Below are 19,808 nucleotides of genomic sequence, written 5' to 3' on the forward strand. Positions count from 1 at the left end.
AAAGGCGCAAAGCTACACAGAGAAACCCTGTCTCGAAAAAAAAAAAAGAAAGAAAGAAAAAAGCAACTAATGGGAGAAAGGGTTTATTTTACCTCACAGTCCAGGTTGCAGTTTCTCATCACAGGGAAGGCAGGAGGCAGGGGCCTGAAGCAGCTGGTCACATCCAGTCAAGAGCAGAGAGAACATGTGCACCTTCTCCTTTATACAGGCTGGGACCCAAATTCAGGGAGTGGCACCACCCACTTTTAGGATAAGACAGCTCCCCACAGACTTGTCCACAAGCCTACCTGATCTAGACAGTTCCTCACTACAACTCAGGTGAGACTGACTGTGTGTGGCAAGTTGACAGTTAAAGGCGGGTATCACAGGTGGTCCCCTGAGGCAGGAAGGAAGCTGGGGTCTCTTTTCACCTGGCCTGGTCTCTGCAGTGAGCACTCCCTCTTGGGACGGTGCAGGCTCCTGTTCTTCCACCTTTCTCCTCGAGAAAGTGTTTCTAGAGTGCCCAGAGAAGTAAGGCCTCACTCCAAGAGCTGAGGACCCTGAGAACACAGCTGAAGAATGGCACTTGACCTGACTCCTTCCCTGTCCCCATTCACAGCTGCCAGCTGCCAGCTGCCATAGAGTTAGGAGTCTACCCACTGGGCAATGGAGAATCTTAGGAATGAGTGGGAGCTGCTGCTGTTTTCGAGTTCCATGACTCAGGTTTGTGGGCTGCTGAGATTATGCAGTGTGCTTAGCACTCTGCCAAAAACTATAAGGAGATTGATACATATCGAGGAAAGAAAGTCATTGCCCATAGGAATTTATTATCTAGTTACACAGAACATTAGCATAGAGAAGCAGTGGTGAATAATACAAAGAACACAGGCAAGGGCTTCGAGGAGTGCTGGAGCTTTTCAGAGGTGGATGTGTGCTATGGATCCGAAGGGCTATACAGAGGCTGCACTAAGCTGTTATGTCCAGGGCATCTTGAGCTCCACAGAATAGATGATGGAGCTGCTTCTACACTACATAGGAATTGACCCCAGGGGAGTCAGAAACTCTGACCCAGGAAGGAGCATGGGCAGCATAAGCAAACAGAGGCCAACACTGTTGTTTCCAGCACTATGCGATCTGGCATTGGACCAGTCTGAGGAAGCATGGGACCAGATTGGCAACATTTTTTTACGAGATCAGCAGTCAACTTAGTCAGTTATTGACAGTTTTGAGGCCATGAGGGAATTTTCTGTTTGAGTGAATTGGACAGAAGTCTTTAGACCAATTTAGTCTTAGAGGCCTGGCTGTTCCTGTGAAGTGTGTGCAGCCAAAGCTGGGAAGTGCTCAGCCCGCTCTTCTCCAGCCACAGGTGCTGCTGCCCTTTGAGATTTTAAGTAGAGACACTCAAAGCCCCTACAGAAAAGACAGAGGACTTTGCAGAATTCTCAACTGACACAGGAAGAGCCCTGAGCCAGCACACTGTGAATTAGAGGGCCTTGGATGAGGACAGCCTTCCCAGCAGGTGGAAGCAGCTTGTCACAGGAACTGTGAACTGCACAGGTCTGATAAGGCTGGGGAGCGCGGGAGCAGTGAGTGGGCCCTAGAGTGGGTCCCTGCTGTAGAGAATGAAGCAGTGCTGTTGCTACGCTCCTCTTGAGCTCAGACTGTGAAGAAAGATAAGCAAAGCATGAAGAACAGCCTTCTGTGTGTGAGGCAGGAGAGTCACTGTAGGTGCTCATTGATCTGAGCAGGCTGATAGCCCCGAATGTCAAGTGAGTTTGGAGGTTTGTGAGGTTAGGGCAGCGTTCCCAAGTTCAGTCAGGATCCCAGAGAGCAGGTCAGGAAAGGGGTGCTGGGATCTGGTGTTCCGGGGGCAGAAGGGCCAGTGGGAAGGGCTATAACCAGAGATCAGTGGCTTAGTCAAGGTCAGGAGCAGCAAGGGGAACTTGCTTTGCTGTTGGCTGCCCTGTGTTTTTTCCAGATTTGAAGGAAGAGGAACACTGTGGCAGCACAAAGGGAGCCCTAGGGTCATGAGGTCTTCGCTGATTTTTTTTCCCCCAAGACCAGAAAGACTTGGGCAGCTTGCTATAAGATACTCCTACATCCCAGCTCCATTTGTTCTTGGTCCTCGGGACCTTGTAAGGCAGATGGTGGGCTAGGCTATGTCCAGTTTCTCACCACTTCTTCCCAAGGCCAAGAACACCCTCAGGACGACCTCCAGTTCCAGTCTGTAAGTGAGAATGAAAAGAACACCTTCCTGGGAGGTGACCCATGTACAGTGGCAAACATGGCTGTAGTCCCCAGTCAGTGGTTGTGTCTAGCTACTTGTGAAGCTTGGTATTGAAATAAACCAGACCTCAGTGAGCTCAGATAGCTGGCCCAAGACCACAGGGCAGTTACTGGACAGATTCAAGCCTGTGTCTGTCTGTCTGACACCAGAGTTCAGGCTGGCTGTTCACCCTGCATATCCCTCAAAGTTACTCCTCACTTTGTAAAGACCTGTCATGACTGAGGCCTGATCTATGAGTGTGCTCTTCCCACAGTACAGGCTGACTTTGCACAGCCCCCGTGTAAGAAACAGGCAGGAAGGGCAGATGCTAGTGAGACACAGGTTGGCAGGACACTCACAGGAATGAGCACAAAGGAGGTGGCAGTCATCCGGACATTCAGACATTGAACACATACTTAGAAATGTTTCCTCACTAAGGTTGGAATGACCAGTGATTAAACAGGGTCTGTCAACTAGATGGAGAAGGGTGACTCTGGAATAGAGTGGTGGACAGAGTCTTGATGAGTGACTGCAGAGGCGGTGATAAGGGCCATGAGGAGTATGGGGATGAGGAGAGTGACCCAAGAGGAGAATGTCAGACGGCCATTCCAGAACTAGCCCCACTCTGAGGTCATCGCGTGCATGGCAGTGGAGATACTCAAAAGTAGTCACTGTATGGCAGTAGGTCTGAACAGTGACAGCCTGGGTGCTGAAATCAAGGAAGATGAGTCCTGACCAGAAACAGAAAGCTGCAGGGGAGCGCAGTGTCTGCAGGAAGATGGGATGAGATAGGAATAAACCTTGTGCCGACAGCAACAGCGGGAGGGAGAGCTGAGGAGGCGGCATGCCCCTGCCAAGGAGGGATCTGGCTGCCGCTGTGTCTGCTGTGCAAGTGTGACCCGTTTTATTTTAGTCCCGTGTCGCACATAAGGTTAGTTTTCGTGACTCAGAGCCGAGACACAGGATGCAGAAGTTGCCCAGCCCCGGCACAGCTGGGACTAGCGTTTGGCTTCTCACCTTCAGTCCTGTGATCTCTCTCCACATAAAGTTTGTCTTGGTTAGCACCAAGGAGTGAAGTTTTTAAGAAGCCCCTTAATCCTGTTCATAGACTTTCTAGGGCCTAGAGAAGCTTCCCAAGTGGGGTGGGGGCTCCGGCTGGGTGTTATAGCTACTTGGTTCCCTCTGGGTCCTTCGCAGCCTGTGACAGTCCAGATGGCTTCCTAGCTTCTCTGTCAGGCACAGAGACCACAGCTCTAAACAACAAGGAGGAGGATGTGGGCTCACTCCACCTTTGTCATCCCAGAAGGACCTGTCTGCAAATGAGCCAGAAGGCACATCAGTGCTTCCTGCCTAGACAGCTGCTCGATAAATCAATCAATGTGAGTTGGGAAGATACCTTGCCTATATTTTCATGATGATCTCAGAGAAAATGGGGAGTTTTCAGGATGCTGTGGGATTTTAGTGCTGATGCTACACTTGAGAGTTGTTTTTGTTTTGTTTTGATAGAACTAAGCAACCAGACCCAAACACAGGCTCTGTTCTCAATGGCTGTTCAGTGATGGAGGCTAGGGTAGAGACTATTCCTGGCAGCTTCTCTCTGCTGAGAACCCATCTTCTGTTCCCATCCCCAGAAACGGTAACCAGGAAAACAGCTTGATCTGTGGTAGCCTCTCTTGACTCAAGGCATGTAGGCTCTTACTGGTAACCATCCAGGTTTAGCAACAGGCTGGGGTTAGTCTCTTTGATTCTTATAGACCCTAACCCTCCCCCAAGAATGCTGTCCACTGCACTAGGCACCAGTCCCCCAGATGTTGTCGCCTTAGAGTTCACCTTCCTAATGCCACTCAAGGCTGAGGATAAATAAAGAAACGGGAGTCTCAAATGTTCCCTATGGTTCAAGTGGGGTGGATTCTCATATTCTCCATGTGTATTATAGGAAGAACACCACCACCACCACCACCACCACCACCACCACCACCACCACCACCACCACCACCACCCTGCCACCCTCCAGCACATGGAGGTTCTTCCTGCTGCTCTCCTTGCATGTATTTTGTGTGATCTTGGCTGTGCCATGTTTGACTTGTTCCTTTGTTTATTATTATAAAGCACATATTGCCCTATTGAGATGTCTAAAAAATAACCATTAAGTGTCCAGTAGCCATTTCTCTATGGTTATTCTGTAATTCACTCAGTCACTTTTCTAGTTTTAGTCATGTAGCCCATTTTTAACCTGTCACAGTTTTAATAAAATCACACTCTGCCTCAGTACATCCTGTGTCCCCTTAATAAGTTTCTGGATTAGAATTGACTAATGAGGGGCTGGAGAGATGGCTCAGAGGTTAAGAGCACTGACTGTTCTTCCAGAGGTCATGAGTTCAATTCCCAGCAACCACATGGTGGCTCATAACCATCCATAATGAGACCTGGTGCCCTCTTCTGGTGTGCAGACATACATATGAACAGAACACTGTATACATAATAAATAAATCTTTAAAAAAAAAAAAAAAGAATTGACTAATGAGCCAAACATAGTGATGCACGCCTTTAATCCCAGCACTCAGGAGGCAGATGCAGGTGGATGTCTGTGAGTTTGAGGCCAGCCTGGTCTACAGAGTGAGTTACAGGACAGCCAGAGCTACATAGTGAGATCCTGTCTCAGTGGGGGAGGAGGAATTGACTGCTGGCTGGGAAGCTACATACTGAGGTAGAAGATAAGAATGTCTATGTTTCCAGTGTGAATGCTGTGTGTTTCCCCAAAGGTTGCCATAGTTTCTCTGAACCTTCCCTGAATGGTGTGACCCAGGGAGTTTTCTTTCAGTGTATGATTGTTGCTTAAAGTGGGGCAGGGAGTGGCCCAGCAGACCTCTTGTTGGAAGGGTTGTGTACACTATGGATGCTTGGTGGTCACCTACTCTGGTATTTGCTCATCTAAAGGGAGGCTCTCCTGGCCCTGCCTGCTTATACTTAGGACTGTATGTTAAGCTAAAGGCTTAAGATTTCACTGAAAGGGAATGCTTTGGTGCTGAGCAGTCTAATCTGGGGTCGGGGCAGAGTATTCAGGTTTTCCCAAAGAGAACATCTGACCTTTCCCCCTGCTTCTTCAAAGTACTCTGTTTTTGAGTTCAGTGGCTAACCACACTGGCAGTGCCAGGGCAGGGCTCACCATAACAGGAAGACCAGCCTGAGGTCGGAGGGTCTCTAAGTCCCATGGTGTCAGTCACACTGGAGGTTGAGCTCAGTAACCAGCCGTTTCTCTGCTGGAACTCTAGTAAAACCTCTATCCCTAGGCTTGAGTGACGGCCTGGTCAGCAGTGTTCTGTGTGTGTTGTCAAATGGAGAGGGAACAGAGAGCTCTTTTTGTCTATTCATGGACACTGTCCTGTGGATTCACCTTGGCTGAGGTGGCCTCTTTCTGTGTAGTACATGGTCACCTAGAGGAAACAGCTTCCAATGGGTCTTAGTGAGCTATTGAAAAATTTTGGGGGCACCGCATACTTGGACTTGGTGTTGGTAGTAGGTAGGGCAGTTGGGACTACAGAAGATGGTGGTGGTTCCGTCAACAATTGCGAGAGCTCGGATAAAGAGCCTTGCTGGGCATTGCTTTTGCAGTCATGAAAAAGTGTCTTCTTTTCGAAGGGTGCACCCCACACTCACCTAGCTCTGTGGGGAGAAACTCGAGGAAGAGTGGTCACCTGCTTCCCCATGATTTCTCATACTTCCCTGTCCTGTGTAGACAGCTGATGGCCATGGGTCCAGCTACCATACATACACCTCTATATGGTGCTCTCCATGGCAAGAGACCTCAAAAGGAGAATCCCACACTCAAGGTAAGGGCCAGCCAGTCTCCACACTCGGTGCTGCGTTCACCTCTGGCCCTTGGTTTCTCTTCAGTAGTAGGGTACTTTGTGGTCCCGCACATGGCCCGCACTGGGCTCCGGGACAGCGTCGCAGGCATTGGAAGTACACCTGATGTGAGCAGTGCTGCTTGAAAGGATTACACTGGTTGTTTTTGTTTTCCTGACTTTTTTCTGTCCTATCACTAAGCCTCCTTGAAGACAAGAAGTATTTTTGTTTCTAAACCAAATGGTATTAGTGGCAGGAAAGAGCTCACTTGGCATAGTTGTGTTATGTAGCTAGCTTGGCCCCTCTCCCCTCTGTTTCTGAGTCATTGAGTTGTTCTTACTGACAGTACCGTCAAATGGGTGACTATAATGGGAATTATTAATCTGTTCCACCTTATAAATAGCAAATCACACTCTAGCTTCTAAACCAAATCACTGTGAACATTTTCCTTCTGGGAGAAAGAGTTTCTAGTCAGATATAATTAAACTTGCTACCTAGTGGGTAAAGTTAAGCTTGCTGCAGAGCAGAAAGATGCAGGACATGGCCACACCTTAGGGCTTTGAACTACTCTGGTCTCCAGTGGACTCACTCTTGTCTTAGTCACAGACCTTCTGCCCTGTCAGGATGCAGATCTCTACTCCTGGATTAACACTCAGTACAGCTTTCCTTCACCTCCCTTTACATAGTGCATGCGTCTACCCCTCTCCATGCTCTGCCTTGAGTGTCTGCAGCATCTCACTGCCTGCCTCTCCATGTATATCCTTATTGTTTGCTCCTCATCTGTCCTTCCCACTGAGAGGCACTCTTCATGGTAGCAGGGCCCCATCTAGGTCTGCAGGACTAGTTGAATAACTACAAGGTAAGTAGGCTGTATGGGACAGGACTTGGTCCCTCAGTACTTCTGTAGCAGCGGCTCCCAGACAGGGCTGTGGAAGAGGACTGTGAAGCGTGTGCATCCCTTGATAGCACGAGATGTGTGTCTTTGAGCCTGGTGGGCTAGTGCCGCATGTGTGGAACTGTTCAGCTCTCTGTTGCCAGCTGTGCTTGGTCCATACATACAAAGGCAACAAGAAAACTGCTGGTGTGTCTTCCTGGAGGGTAGAGAGAGGAGCTACTGAGGGTGAGCCTATGTAGTGTCTCGTCTCCCTGAAGGAAACATGCGGGAACTCTGGGAAGTCAGGGACTCCAGAAGCACCTCCCAGCCACAGCCCCATCAAGATCTGTTCCCACGTCTGACTCCCTTGCCTGTGCAGTAACTATGGCAGCGCTAATGCAAACGCCATCTTGTTTAGGATTCCTGGCCGGCTGAATGACCGGAGGACCCCTCTGGGTGAGCTGAACTGGATCTTCACAGCCATCACAGACACCATCGCCTGGAATGTGCTCCCTCGGGGTGAGAGACACCATCATCAAACAGGATCACTGGTTCCCTCCAGAGAGGGACTGAAAATAGAAAGGAGAGCAAAAGAGCCTAAGGAGGGTTGGGTGTGGTAGTGTCAGTGCAGGGACCATGTCAGCCTGCTCTCCCCTCAGTAATGCCTTCCCAGCAGGCCCAGGGCTCAGCTTCTTGAATAAGTGTTGGCCCTGTCCGTATCTGTTGAAACCAGACCTGTGTGCACTTTGTTTATAGGTTGGTTGGGGTTTGCGTATTTGTTCATATGTAGACTAATGTGTGTGTGTGTGTGTGTGTGTGTGTGTGTGTGTGTGTGTGTGTGTGTGTGTGTGTGTATTACCAGTGAGTAATGTGTATGTCAGCCTCAACTTGTCTGTAATAATTTTTGATGCAAGAAAACTTCTATGTTTGGCTTCCAGTGCTGGGCACAAATCACTGAAGATTCCTTGTTATTTTTTTATCTGCCTTCAGATCTCTTCCAAAAGCTCTTCCGACAGGACCTGCTGGTGGCAAGTTTGTTTAGAAATTTTTTATTGGCAGAAAGAATCATGAGGTCGTATAACTGCACTCCAGTAAGCAGCCCACGACTCCCACCGACATACATGCATGCCATGTGGTAAGTGTGTCCGTCTGACAGCTCTGTTGTGCTTAGGTCCCCAGTTATGTGCTTCCCACTGTAGTACTCTGGGCTTCTTGGAACTGGAAGTGATCTGGTCTGGTGAAGGGTGGCACCAGCCTTGGGAAAGGAAGGAATGTCTTCAGAAGCAAGGAGGCTTTGTAAGAGGACAGAGTCAGCAGACTTGGACCCATATTCCCCAGCTGGTGGAGCTCTTTTGAAAGGTTGTAAAACCATTAGGAGGTGGAGCCTTCTTAGAATAAATGGGTGTTTGGAGGCAGGCCTTGAGTTTATTTTCCTATTCAGCCCCTACTTCCTGTCCCTTCTCCTTTTCCTGACCATGGGCACAATGTAACCAGCTGCCTCACATTCCTGGTGTCCTGTCTTCCCCACTAATATGGACCCCATCTTTTCTTTTCTCCCCTCCCTTCCCCTCCTCTTCCCTCCCCCTCCTCCCCTTCCTCCTCTCTTTCTTTCTTTCTTTCTTTCTCTTTCTTTTTTCTTTTCCAGACAGGGTCTCTCTGTGTAGCCGTGGCTGGGCTGTCCTGGAACTTGGTCTGTAGATAGACAATGCTATGTTCTTTCTTAATCTGTGAGCCAAAAGCCCTCTGGCCTCTTTGGAACTTGTACTGAAAAAGAAATTGCCCCAAATTTATTAAGTGAATACAAGATTTCTCTAAAATTTAAAGCCATGTGTGACACACACACACACACACACACACACACACACACACAATAGTTTTTATAATCACTGCTCATACTTTTCTTATTGTGGCACAGCCAATGCTAGTAGTCGTAACAGTAAAAACAATACAGTGTGGGGCTGGGGAGAGTTCAGCCAACACCATGCAGTGTGGTTCACGGCCACCTGTAACTCCAGTTCCAAGAGAGGCAACATCCTTCTTTGGCCTCTTCTGGAACCGTACACACATGATGCGTGTTATACACATGCAGACAAAAGCACTCATACACATAAAATAAAATTTATTCTGAATCTGAACGTATCTGAAGACATTTGATTTCTGTATTGTCAACTTTCCATTAGTTTCTAAAAAGATTTATGTATTTTATGTATATGGGTGTTTTGTGTGTATGTCTGTACACCAGAAGAGGGCATCAGATCCCACAGGACTACAGTTATAGATGGTTATAAGCTGCCATGTGAGTACTGGGAATTAAACTCAGGACCTCTGGAAGAGTAGCAAATACTCTTCACTGCTGAGCCATCTCACCCGCTCCTAAAATTTACTTTACTTTTGTTTGGTTGGAACAGGGTTTCGTTGTATAGTCCAGGCTAGCCTTGAAACTGCCTGTTTCTGTTTCCTGAGTGCTAGGATTAAAGATGTGCGCCACCACACCTGGTTAATTGCCATTATTTAATAGAATAGCTGACTTAATGTGCTTATAGGGAAGAAAGTTTTACTGCGGGTTATGGTTTCAGAGCTTTCTGTCCATGGTCTCTTGGCTGCCTTGCCTTTGGGTCTGTTTGGAGGCAGCACTTCCTGGCAAGAGCACATGCTGGAGCAAATGGTCACGATAACCTGCTGGGAAGCACAAAGGGCAGGGGAATGCAAGGGCATGGATCCCAGTATCCCCTTCCTGGGCATGCCCCATTGCTCAAACTTCTTCATCTGGGCACCACCTCCCAGTAGTGCTGTGGGTCCTTTGCGGGTATTCCACATCCAACTGGCAGCACTCTTCCACACGATTGGAGGCTTGTGGACTCCAAAATGAACTAACAACAACAACAACAACAAAGAAGAAGAAGTCTTCATTCACATTAGTAAGAGAGAGCTGTTTAACCCTGAAGACCTTTGTTGCAAAGTCAGGTTTTTTTAGTAGACACATAGCAACTTTCACCCACCACTAGGAACCCAGAGAAGCAAGGTGTTTGTAAACTCACTACCTCTTACCCACTTTAAACCAGAAACTAAATACTCTTATTTATTAGAGAGAAACCAAAATGAGTAGTGTCCAGCCCTCATATGTAAACAACAGAAGTTAAAATGCACAGTCTGCATTCTTTTAAAGCATGAATAGTATAAAATTGGAGTCGAGAGTGGAAGTCACTGCTAGGAAGAAGTACTGTCCATCAGAGTGCAGAGGGTGCACCCAGCTAGTTCATTTCCCATTATGCCGTGCACCTTGGAGCAGAGGAGAGAGCACTCTCTGAGAAGTCTATGAAATGTGTAAATAACCCTTTGGGGAGTAGATACAGTGAGCATTTGGGAGAGAAACGAAAGCCAAGTTTGTGGTGCATGCTTTTAATCCCAGCACTCAGGAGGCAGAGGCAGGTGGATCTCTGTGAGTTTGAGGCCAGCCTGGTCTACAGAGCAAGTTCCCGGGCAACTAAGACTACACAGAGAAACCCTGTCTCAAAAAACAAAACAAACAAAAAGAAACCAAAGGGAGGGCTGGGGAGATGGCTCAGTGATGAAGGTGCTTGCCAGGCAAGAAGCCAGAATGCCAAGTGGGTATGGCGACTCGCCGGAAATTTCAGTCTTTAAAGGTGGAGGCATCAACCAGTCCCTATTAGAGACCTCTGGGTTTGATTGAGAGACCTTGTTCCAGAGAATAATGTGAAAGAGTACTCAGGGAAGATCCCTGGTTCTGACCGCAAACCTTCACCAATCACACTGAGTGTGAGTGAACATGCGCAGGGACACACACATAAACACACACACAAGGCACGGGGGTGGGGGGGGTGGGGGACCAAAGGGAAGGGAGCAGACAGAACAGGATAGAGCGAGCTCCCCACAGCAGTTTTCTCAACACTGGCCACCCACCACCCTGGGGAGTGAACTTTACAGATAGGATGAGAGGCAGGGGTGGGAGTCATTTGAGAAGGGGCCCTGGGAACCACAACTGTCTGCATACAGCTGGGCAAGGATGCCTTTATCCTATGGAACCTCAGCCTTGGTATGCTGGGCACTTCTGGGGTAAAAACTCACTGAAAATACCCTGGCCCTTCCAGCACCCATCTTAGCAAGTTCCCTGTAGATGAGAAGATATGGTTCAATTTTTCCCCCACAGGGTTAGCATGCTGGCTTCACATAGCTTGTTCCATGCAGTGGAACAAATCCCATGGCTCATGCCACAGCAACACCTGCTCCTAAGCCAAGGAGAAGATGCTCTTCTCTGTGGTGGGACCTCAGGGAACCATCAAGGGAAAAGAGAAAGGAGTCAAGTACCTCCTCTTCCACCAACCCCCAGCCGGATTATGTTCTCATCGTGGTTGGTGGAAGTCGAGACAGAGCTGGTGAGGAGAGATGTGGGTTCTGTGATAGAGTGGGTATGTGATCCCGCCAGCTGAGAATCCTGAAGCTGCCTTCTCACAGAGTAGTGGCCAGTGCCACATTGTACGTGGTGGGTCCTCTTCCCTGATCCAAACTCACGCTGTGAGCATAGGCCATTGATAGGACCATGAAGAAGCAACTTAATCAACCATGCAACCTCATTGTAAAGAGTAAAGTGTGGAGAATTCATAGGAAACTGGGATGTCCTTTACGAGTAGGGAGTTCAAAGGACCAAGGACCGAATGTGCGGAAACAGAGATTCGCAGTGGAAGGAAGTGTTCTGTCTCAAAACCAGACAGGGCTCACAGGCCTCTGCTGAAGGGTGTGCTGTAGTGAGAGGCTGCCTCTCCAAGCATCTCTGCACAGAAGTATGGGGGTCAGAAAAGAGCTGAATAAGTCCTCATGGCCTACAGTTGCACAGTGGTGCTGCCACACTTGCTTACTAAAAGCATCCCATATCACTATATCCAAATTCTGGGGACAGGTCCTCCAGACTCAAGCCCACTGTGAACTAGAGAGCCCAACATCCTCTTAGGAGGCCTCGCGTGGCCTTCATGCAGCTCTCCAGCAGGGAAACGGAGGTTCCAGCCAGATGGGCATATAGCCCTGTCATTGGCAGCTGACCCTATTTTTCTGGTCAGATGATACAGCTCCTGCCACACCCAGAGTGGTTCAGGTCATGGTAAGTGGGAAGGGACTTTAGGACTCGCATTCGAGTCTCTGAACTATAAGGAGTATCTTACAAGAGTGAAACTCGTCCTAACTGTTGAAGGCTCACAGCTGGAGGCTGTGAGTGTCTGAGTACAGTGGGAAGGACTGAAGGACACAGCAGGGTCTTATAGAACAGGAAGCAGCACATAGCATGGCTGCCTGCTGAGGCCACCAGAGGAGACAGTGTGCCAACCCCAGAACCCATGTGCCAGTTCCTTTTTCCCATTTTTCAGCCAGCTCCACACTCTTGACAGATAAGAGCCCAACATTCTTCCTTCCTGTGGGATGTTGGAGGTGACCATGAGTTGACAATACCTGTTCTGGAAACTGGTCAGTCGTCTTGGTGTTTCCTCCCCTTAATGCCCAGCACCAGAACCACTGACTTGGGGCCTCACCCTTGACTGTACCATTGCTGGATTCGGTCCCTGACTGACCCCTGCCCAACCAGTTTGCTCTGCTCAGTGTCTCACTGCCGTCTTCCACTTGACCTTGTAATTTCCTGCAGCTCCTGTGCCCCACCCCCTCTGCTCCCTGCCGTCCTCACCTGTACCTCTCTCTGCCCAGTCCACTTTGTCCTGCAGCTAGCTATGATCCACCCAGGTCTAAGAAGACACAGACTGTGACTGAAGGCCAGTAGTGTCTGTTCAAGCATTCCTGTCAAATCTGCAAGTGGAGGCTACCCCACCCTGTTGGGTGGGTGAAGGAGCCTGTCTGTTGTGTTGTTCTACAAAGCATATGTTAAACAACACAGTAAATGACACTGCATGTGTCCACGGCACAGCTGCTCTCCATGCCGCAGTCTTTGTCATACCCAGAACAAGACTGAAGAGAGTCACAGCAGGCTTCAGACAGGACAGCAGTAACACTCACCTCTCAAAAACTGGGGAGGTTCTTTGAAATTAAAAGCCTCTTTGGAGAGTTCCCATTCCTTTGAAACAGTAAGTTCTGTTTTTTGTTTTTTTTTTTTTAATTGAATCATTATAGTTAAGGCGTTATTTGTCATAAAATAAAACTTAGAAACAAATGTAAGAACTAATTGGGCATTTCTTTGCATGATAAAAGCATAACTAGCAAATTCCCTAAGGTTTAGTACCTGGACTTGATCTCATGTGATATTTTTCAAATGATGTGGAAAGGGCTCATTAAAATCCCAAGTTGGCTGTTAATTCTTGTCCATTAGACAGAGTTCTGTGCATGGCACTGCACAGTCAACGAAACACCCAACCATAGAGGGGATTTCACCGAGAGAGTATCGCACAGCCACTGTACTCCTTGCAGTGGGCTGGGTACACCCTGTAGGAGTGTGAAGCAGTCAATACCAAGGCAGGGTGAGAAACGGTGAAACAGTAAGGACCCGAGACTGTGGTGCTCCCTGTCTTCATGGCACTTGACCTCTGCAAGAAAAGCCTAGCCCTCTGCCCAGCAAAATGACGGCAATAGGTAGGCCCATCCAGAAGAAAAGTTGTGGGGCAAGGTCTGTCGGCTTCCTGAGCTACTCCAGACTGGGCATCAGCTGTAGGAAGTAGACTAGGTGCTCCGTTCTCATTCTTCCTCAGCCCATGCATGGCTGAGCCATTTCCTGCCCTGTAGATGCTTCCAGACCCCAGGCCAAGGTGGTGAGGACAGTGGTCCTGCTTCCCCTTCCCTTCTGGTCCTGCTGTTCTGCTGAATATGCTGAGATGCCGGCTTCTGTTTTCTGTTGCTTAAGGCAGGAACTGCAGTGATCAAAACTTGGGAGGCTGGAGCCTGCTGCAGAGATCACTATTCAGTAGCTGATAAATTAGGCCAGTCCAGCTCAGGAGGAGCAGCGTCAAGTGACTTTTGGTCTTACACAATTTTTGGCCTGTTGCCTTCTGAGTTGTTAGGGATTGAATCCAGGATCTTGCACTTGTTAGATAGAATCCAGGGTGTTCATTTGGCTCCCCAAAAGATGAACTAAGGAAAACTCATCTGAGTTTCTGGGGCTCAGAGGAAGTAGCTGGATCAGAGGGAACTGGGGAATCAGGAGGGAGTTCCCCACAGAAAGCATGGCTGCCACACTTGGGGTCTGCAGTTAGGCAAGGAGCCAGGGCAGAACTATTGGGAACTCAGAGATGTACTAGGCAGTGATGATGAGGGTCCAGAGCGCTGACTGGTCTTGGTAACCGAGTGTACTGTAGCTGCTGGCATCTTAGGGGAAGTAAGTGAAGAGCTGGAACCTGAGTCTAGTGTCAGGAGGGACTTAGGACGCTGGTTTGAGAGCTAGCATTCAAGGGAGAAAATGGCTGCTATTGATTCATTTAGCACCTGTAGTCTTCTTCCTATAGTCGAGCATACATGGTCTCACTGATCCTCACCACACATCTGACATGCACCTTGTTTTAACTTTTTATTGAAGAGGCTGAGAGTCCAACAGTATGTGACTTGTCCAAAGGCACACAGTACCTGCTGGCTAAATAACAAAGTGATCCTCACCAGGCCTCAGCCTCCCCAGGACCAGCAGTGCTCAGTTCTGCTGGGAGGTAGGTTGGCTGCCAGAGAAGAGGATCTCAGAAAGTAGACAGTGGCTTCATGGAGAAGTGAATTGGGGTGGGGGCTTATTAAGAGAAATGGTACCTGGCCCAGGGCTGCAAGTACCACCAGTGGATGCAGACACTAGGCTCTTTCTATCATGTTTTAACTCTTCATTTGGAGGCAGGGAAGATAAAGTACGGCTTTTCAAGGAGCATGCAGTGGTGAAGAACACTGATGCCCAGGACTCCCCGCAAACTCATCTGAGCAAAATTGTGTCTCAGCACCCCATTTAATTCTCCAGTTTGCTCAAGTGCCTGTGTATCTTACATACAGATACTGGGTGCAATTGCCATTTGACTGAGCCGTTTGAGCTGGGACCCCATAGCAGTAAATCTGCCATGGAACTTGGAAGGGAGGAGAGAGGAAGAGGGTGACTGACCACTTGAAGCCTGGGGGCCCAGCAGTCTGGAGCATAGGTGTAATGCACCTTTCCAGTGGAGTAAGTGCACAGCCATGGCCAGAAGGACTGTGGACTGTAGGCAAGAGCAGGTCCTGTGGCCAAGTCCCAGCCAGCAGCCCCAACGTAAATCAACCCCACTACAGAAACCAGTCAGACCATCAAGAATCAGTGTTTTCATGTATCATTGCCTGTGTTTTGTTTTGTTTTTTAACATGAAATCTTTTTTTTTTTTTTTTTTTTTTTTTTTTTTTTTTGGTTTTTCGAGACAGGGTTTCTCTGTGTAGCTTTGCGCCTTTCCTGGGACTCACTTGGTAGCCCAGGCTGGCCTCGAACTCACAGAGATCCGCCTGCCTCTGCCTCCCGAGTGCTGGGATTAAAGGCGTGCGCCACCACCGCCCGGCTGTTTTGTTTTTTAATGTTGAAATCTGATGTGCAGTATTTGTGAAAACATTTTGAGATCTAAACTAACCATAGACTACATGTAGCTCCACAGTACTGCCTGTCAGGATCCTGTTGAAATGCCAGGCACAGGCTTCAGGTGCCCTTGACCTCAGCATAATAGCCACGCCTGGACATGAAGTAGCTGTGTGCAGTGACTCTGACCAGCTCCCTTTCTCCTGAGCCCATGCAGTCTGGACAGCATCTAAAGGTCTTCTCTGATTTGCAATCTTTTGCCTGACATCATCGCTCCTGTCTCTATGCTGAGAAGTACCAAATAAGTGCATTTGAAAGGGTTCTTGTTACAGAAGCCAGTGAGACGTGACTTGAGAGAGGAGAATTGCATGCCTCTGACATGTTCTCTGGGGAGGATTTTCAGTAAAGGCAGAGAGAGCTAGCACGAGTAGAGTTGGAAAATAAACACTAGTCAATCCCATTCTGTGCTGGAAATTGCATGGTGAAGCCACTTCGACCAGTGGCCAGAGAAGAGATGGGCTCAGACTCCGGAAGGGACTGCATGGAGCTGGGGCTGCCTTTGACTGACTGGGCCAGCACAGCAAAGATGGGGCCAGGTTTAACAGCCTCCTGGTTTCCTAGAGGCACAGCAGCTTCCAGAGCCGGAGGGATGAGCCTGACCTCAGCAGAGAGCTGTCTCACTAGTCTCTGCTTGACCCCAGTGCCCCTCCCATCTCTCCCAGAGGTCTCCCTGCCCCCAAAACGCTTGAGAAACTAAGTCACCGAGTAAGCCCAACCTTCAGAATAGCTAGTTGAATGGTTAGGCATCCTCTTCCCCAGGCCTTCTATCTGAGTGCTGTGTGTTCTCTCTCTCTCTCTCTCTCTCTCTCTCTCTCTCTCTCTCTCTCTCTCTCTCTCTCTCTCTCTCTTCCAAACCTGCATTGGTGTTTTGACTGCATGTATGTCTGTGTGCAGGTGTCAGGTCCCCTGGAACAGGAGTTACAGATAGTTGTGAGGCACTCTGTGGGTGCTGGGAATAGAACCCGGGTCCTCTGGAAGAGCAGTCAGTGCTTTTAACCTCCGAGCCATCTCTCCAGCCCCCTAAGTGCTGTTCTAACAGTAAAATTTAGTCTTCTTGCCTGCTGCTTCCTGGGCCCAGTGTGGCGTGCTGGCATAAGGGACATGACTGACCTACCTCATGTATCTCTGGCCTGAGAAGGTGGGGAGTGCCTGTTACCTCCTTCCTGGGCCTTGGACATCTTATTTGTATTTCCCAGCCTCTGCACTGCTTCACCCCAGCCTGTCTGTGCCGGGAGGGCTTCTCAGCATTGTCACGAAGAAACACTGCTACTTGAAGCATCTGCTGGTGGGTCTGTCATTCCAGAATCTCCCTGTACACAAAGCTGGAATGTCCACATACCACATAGTCCTTACCAAGTAATCTCCCTAGAGTCTGAACTGAATGAGTCTAGTAGTCTGAACATTAAGAGAATTTTCTGGAAGACTGGAAAACCCTATAATAGCATGGCACAGTTGGGCTCGAGGTTGTATGAGGGTCATCCCAACCAAGCTGTAGATTGACATGTGAGGTCTTGAGGCACAAGCACCCTCCCCAAGGAACAGGTTGTCTCTGTGCTCAGCTTTGTTTGGACTAAACTGAATGAGAAGCCGGGCCAGATAGACACGGTCCCAAATAGACAAGGAAGAAGGGAACCACTCCATCTCATCAGTGACCTTTGTTTCTGTGAGTCATTCACAGCATAGTTTATGCCCAGAGAAGAGAAGGACTCTGACCCCTGGCATGTGCACATTTTCCTGCAGATCCAGAATGCACAGCAGAGCCACCTTTGAGAGACCATCTTGGTCAGTGGAAACATTCTGCCAGATGCTTCACCCTCCTTGAGAAGGAGTTGGGTGTCCAAGCTCCAGAATCCAGCAGCTTTACACACTGGCCTTTCCCTCCTCTCTAGTTTTAGCACAGGCTAAATGGTTTCCAAACCCTCCTGTGGACCCACCCTCTCCATACCTCTCCCCAACTCCAGGGCCACATTCCAGGGCTTAGGTCCTGTGGAACAGGCACATCACCACCTCTGCCCTTTTGTGACATCTAGCCCTCTTTGAGACTGGTCTTGCAGACCTATCCTCATTGGTCTGTCCTAACCCAAATCCTGCCCCTTGAAGGAGGTGAGGAAAAGAGGTGGAGAGCCACACCCACCTCTAAAACTCTGTAGCTATATCTGAGGGCCAAGCCACTGCAGAGTTGAGCTTATTCCAGGCCTTGGCTGGGCCTCACCACTGAAGGATGACTGGTGGGCTCTCAGCTTTGCCATCTGCCACCCCAGGTGATGAAACTCTTCCCATGGTGCTCAGGGTTTGTGTTCCCTCATAAATAGATGGCGGCACACATATCCCCAGGGAATTCATGGGAAAGGTAGGCAGGAAAGAGCCTTTGGAATAAATAATTTAAAATCCGGTTATTATATCCTTGAGTGGTGATGGAGAGGCTGTGTTTCTAGTGAGGGGAAAGGGAACAAAGCCTAACAAAAACTGGGGTTAAAGCATAAGTAATGTACATTTACACTCTGCTTCAGGCGGGGGAAGCAGATGATGAAATACTCAGAGCCCGTTTCCTGTTTAATTTTTGATGCAAAGCCATCAGGGAGTCGTTCTCCTTCACTCTCAATTTCAGGGGTCCTGAAACCTTGCATTTCTCTGCGGTAATAACCTGTGCTTTCTGCTCTGATTGATCAGTGCAGATAGAGCCCACACTGGCTCAGAAGGCTTTCCTCCAGCCCACACTACCTGGGCCCTTGCCATCCTAGGCCAGTTTCCTGAAAACCCAGGCTCTTCCTGGTGGTGAGTCAACCAGCAGCTTAGAAAGTCCCCCACTCCTTGCTGTGTGTGTGGAGGGGGGGGAGCCCAATTTGGATCAGCTGGGCTCATCCTAGTACCCCTCCTGCCTGCTCCAAATTACCTCAGTTCTGCCTCTTCTTTAGAGTCTACAGAGCCTCCCTGTGGGAGGCCAGTGTGGACACTTCCCAACCTCTGCTCCTTTCCCAGGTGCCACACAGAGAAAAGAGCTGGTGTGCCCTGGTGACACACAGAGAAAAGAGCTGGTGTGCCCTGGTGACACACAGAGAGCTCATGTGTCTGGGTGCTACATGGAGAACTGGTGTGCCCTGGGGATACATGGAGAGGAGAGCTAGTGTGCCCTAGTGCCACACAGAGAGCCGGTGTACACTGATGACACATGGAGAGCCGGTGTGCCCTAGTGCCACACAGAGAGCCGGTGTACACTGATGACACACGGAGAGCCGGTGTACACTGATGACACACGGAGAGCCGGTGTACACTGATGACACACAGAGAGCCGGTGTACACTGATGACACACGGAGAGCCGGTGTACACTGATGACACACGGAGAGCCGGTGTACACTGATGACACACGGAGAGCCGGTGTACACTGATGACACACGGAGAGCCGGTGTACACTGATGACACACGGAGAGCTGGTGTACACTGATGACACACGGAGAGCCGGTGTGCAGCACCACAGCTGTTGTCACAGGGCTTTATCAACTGCTTTTTCACTTGTCCGTAGCTGAGAATCCCAAATTAAGCCTGCAAGTTTGGCTGAATGTTATCTGAGGAAATGCAGCCAGCTTTAATCAGTTGGTGCTTATGCTCATCAGAGGACAGAGGATGAGATTGTTACATAATTTTACAGTTTGATGGGAAATGCTGAAGTCATCTGGTCTGGCCCAGAGAGGGTGCCCAGGTCACCCATCAGACTCTGTACTTGTGAAAGTGCGTCTCTCCATTCCATCTCAGCCCAGGGAGCTGGCACAGGACTGAGGTACCTGTGTTCCAGGAACTATCATGGAGCTTGTCTGCCAGTGGCCTTGGGTGTTCTCAACCAGGCTTTCTTCTCTTTGGTATCTCAAACAGGCTTTTTCTTCTCTTGTCTCCCTCACGGCTGCTCTGAGCTGTCCCTTTCTTTGCCCTAAGCCACAGCTCCCTTTGTTGGCTCTGTCTCGTTCCATTAGTCTCCGCCAAGCCTTTCACACAGGAAAACAAAACTAGGAGCTGGTTTTCTAGTGAAGGGGCTGTGTAGTGGGTTCAGCTCTCCCGAGGTGGGAGCTGTGGGGCCACAGACCAGCAGAGGTGGTCATGCCAGACAGGGCCAAATGTGTGTGGGTTAGAGTGTGTTTGCCTCAAGACTGGGATGGCACAGTGGGGGTGTCAGCTTAGGCACAAACCCATGAATGTATGTGCTTTACCTTTCTGCTTAGTTCCAGAAGTATCCATGCCAGGCTCCAGCTGGTCACATCAGGCAGCTACCACACACACATTG

At 49.2% G+C, this 19,808-nt stretch overlaps 1 protein-coding gene across 5 annotated transcripts in view; it reads left to right on the forward strand.

The window, feature by feature from the left end:
- The window catches only part of Rptor (regulatory associated protein of MTOR complex 1), a 348,484-nt gene that overhangs the window by 222,535 nt on the left and 106,141 nt on the right, over positions 1 to 19,808 (forward strand). For all 5 annotated transcript variants that reach the window (XM_076543891.1, XM_006987711.4, XM_042283303.2 and 2 more), the window contains 2 exons: positions 7,384 to 7,484; positions 7,956 to 8,100. In XM_076543891.1, coding sequence (XP_076400006.1) covers positions 7,384 to 7,484; positions 7,956 to 8,100 — 246 coding nt within the window. The remainder of the gene's footprint in view (positions 1 to 7,383; positions 7,485 to 7,955; positions 8,101 to 19,808) is intronic.

The sequence above is a fragment of the Peromyscus maniculatus genome, chromosome 8, assembly GCF_049852395.1.
Source record: "Peromyscus maniculatus bairdii isolate BWxNUB_F1_BW_parent chromosome 8, HU_Pman_BW_mat_3.1, whole genome shotgun sequence".
Classification (NCBI taxonomy): Eukaryota; Metazoa; Chordata; class Mammalia; order Rodentia; family Cricetidae; genus Peromyscus; species Peromyscus maniculatus.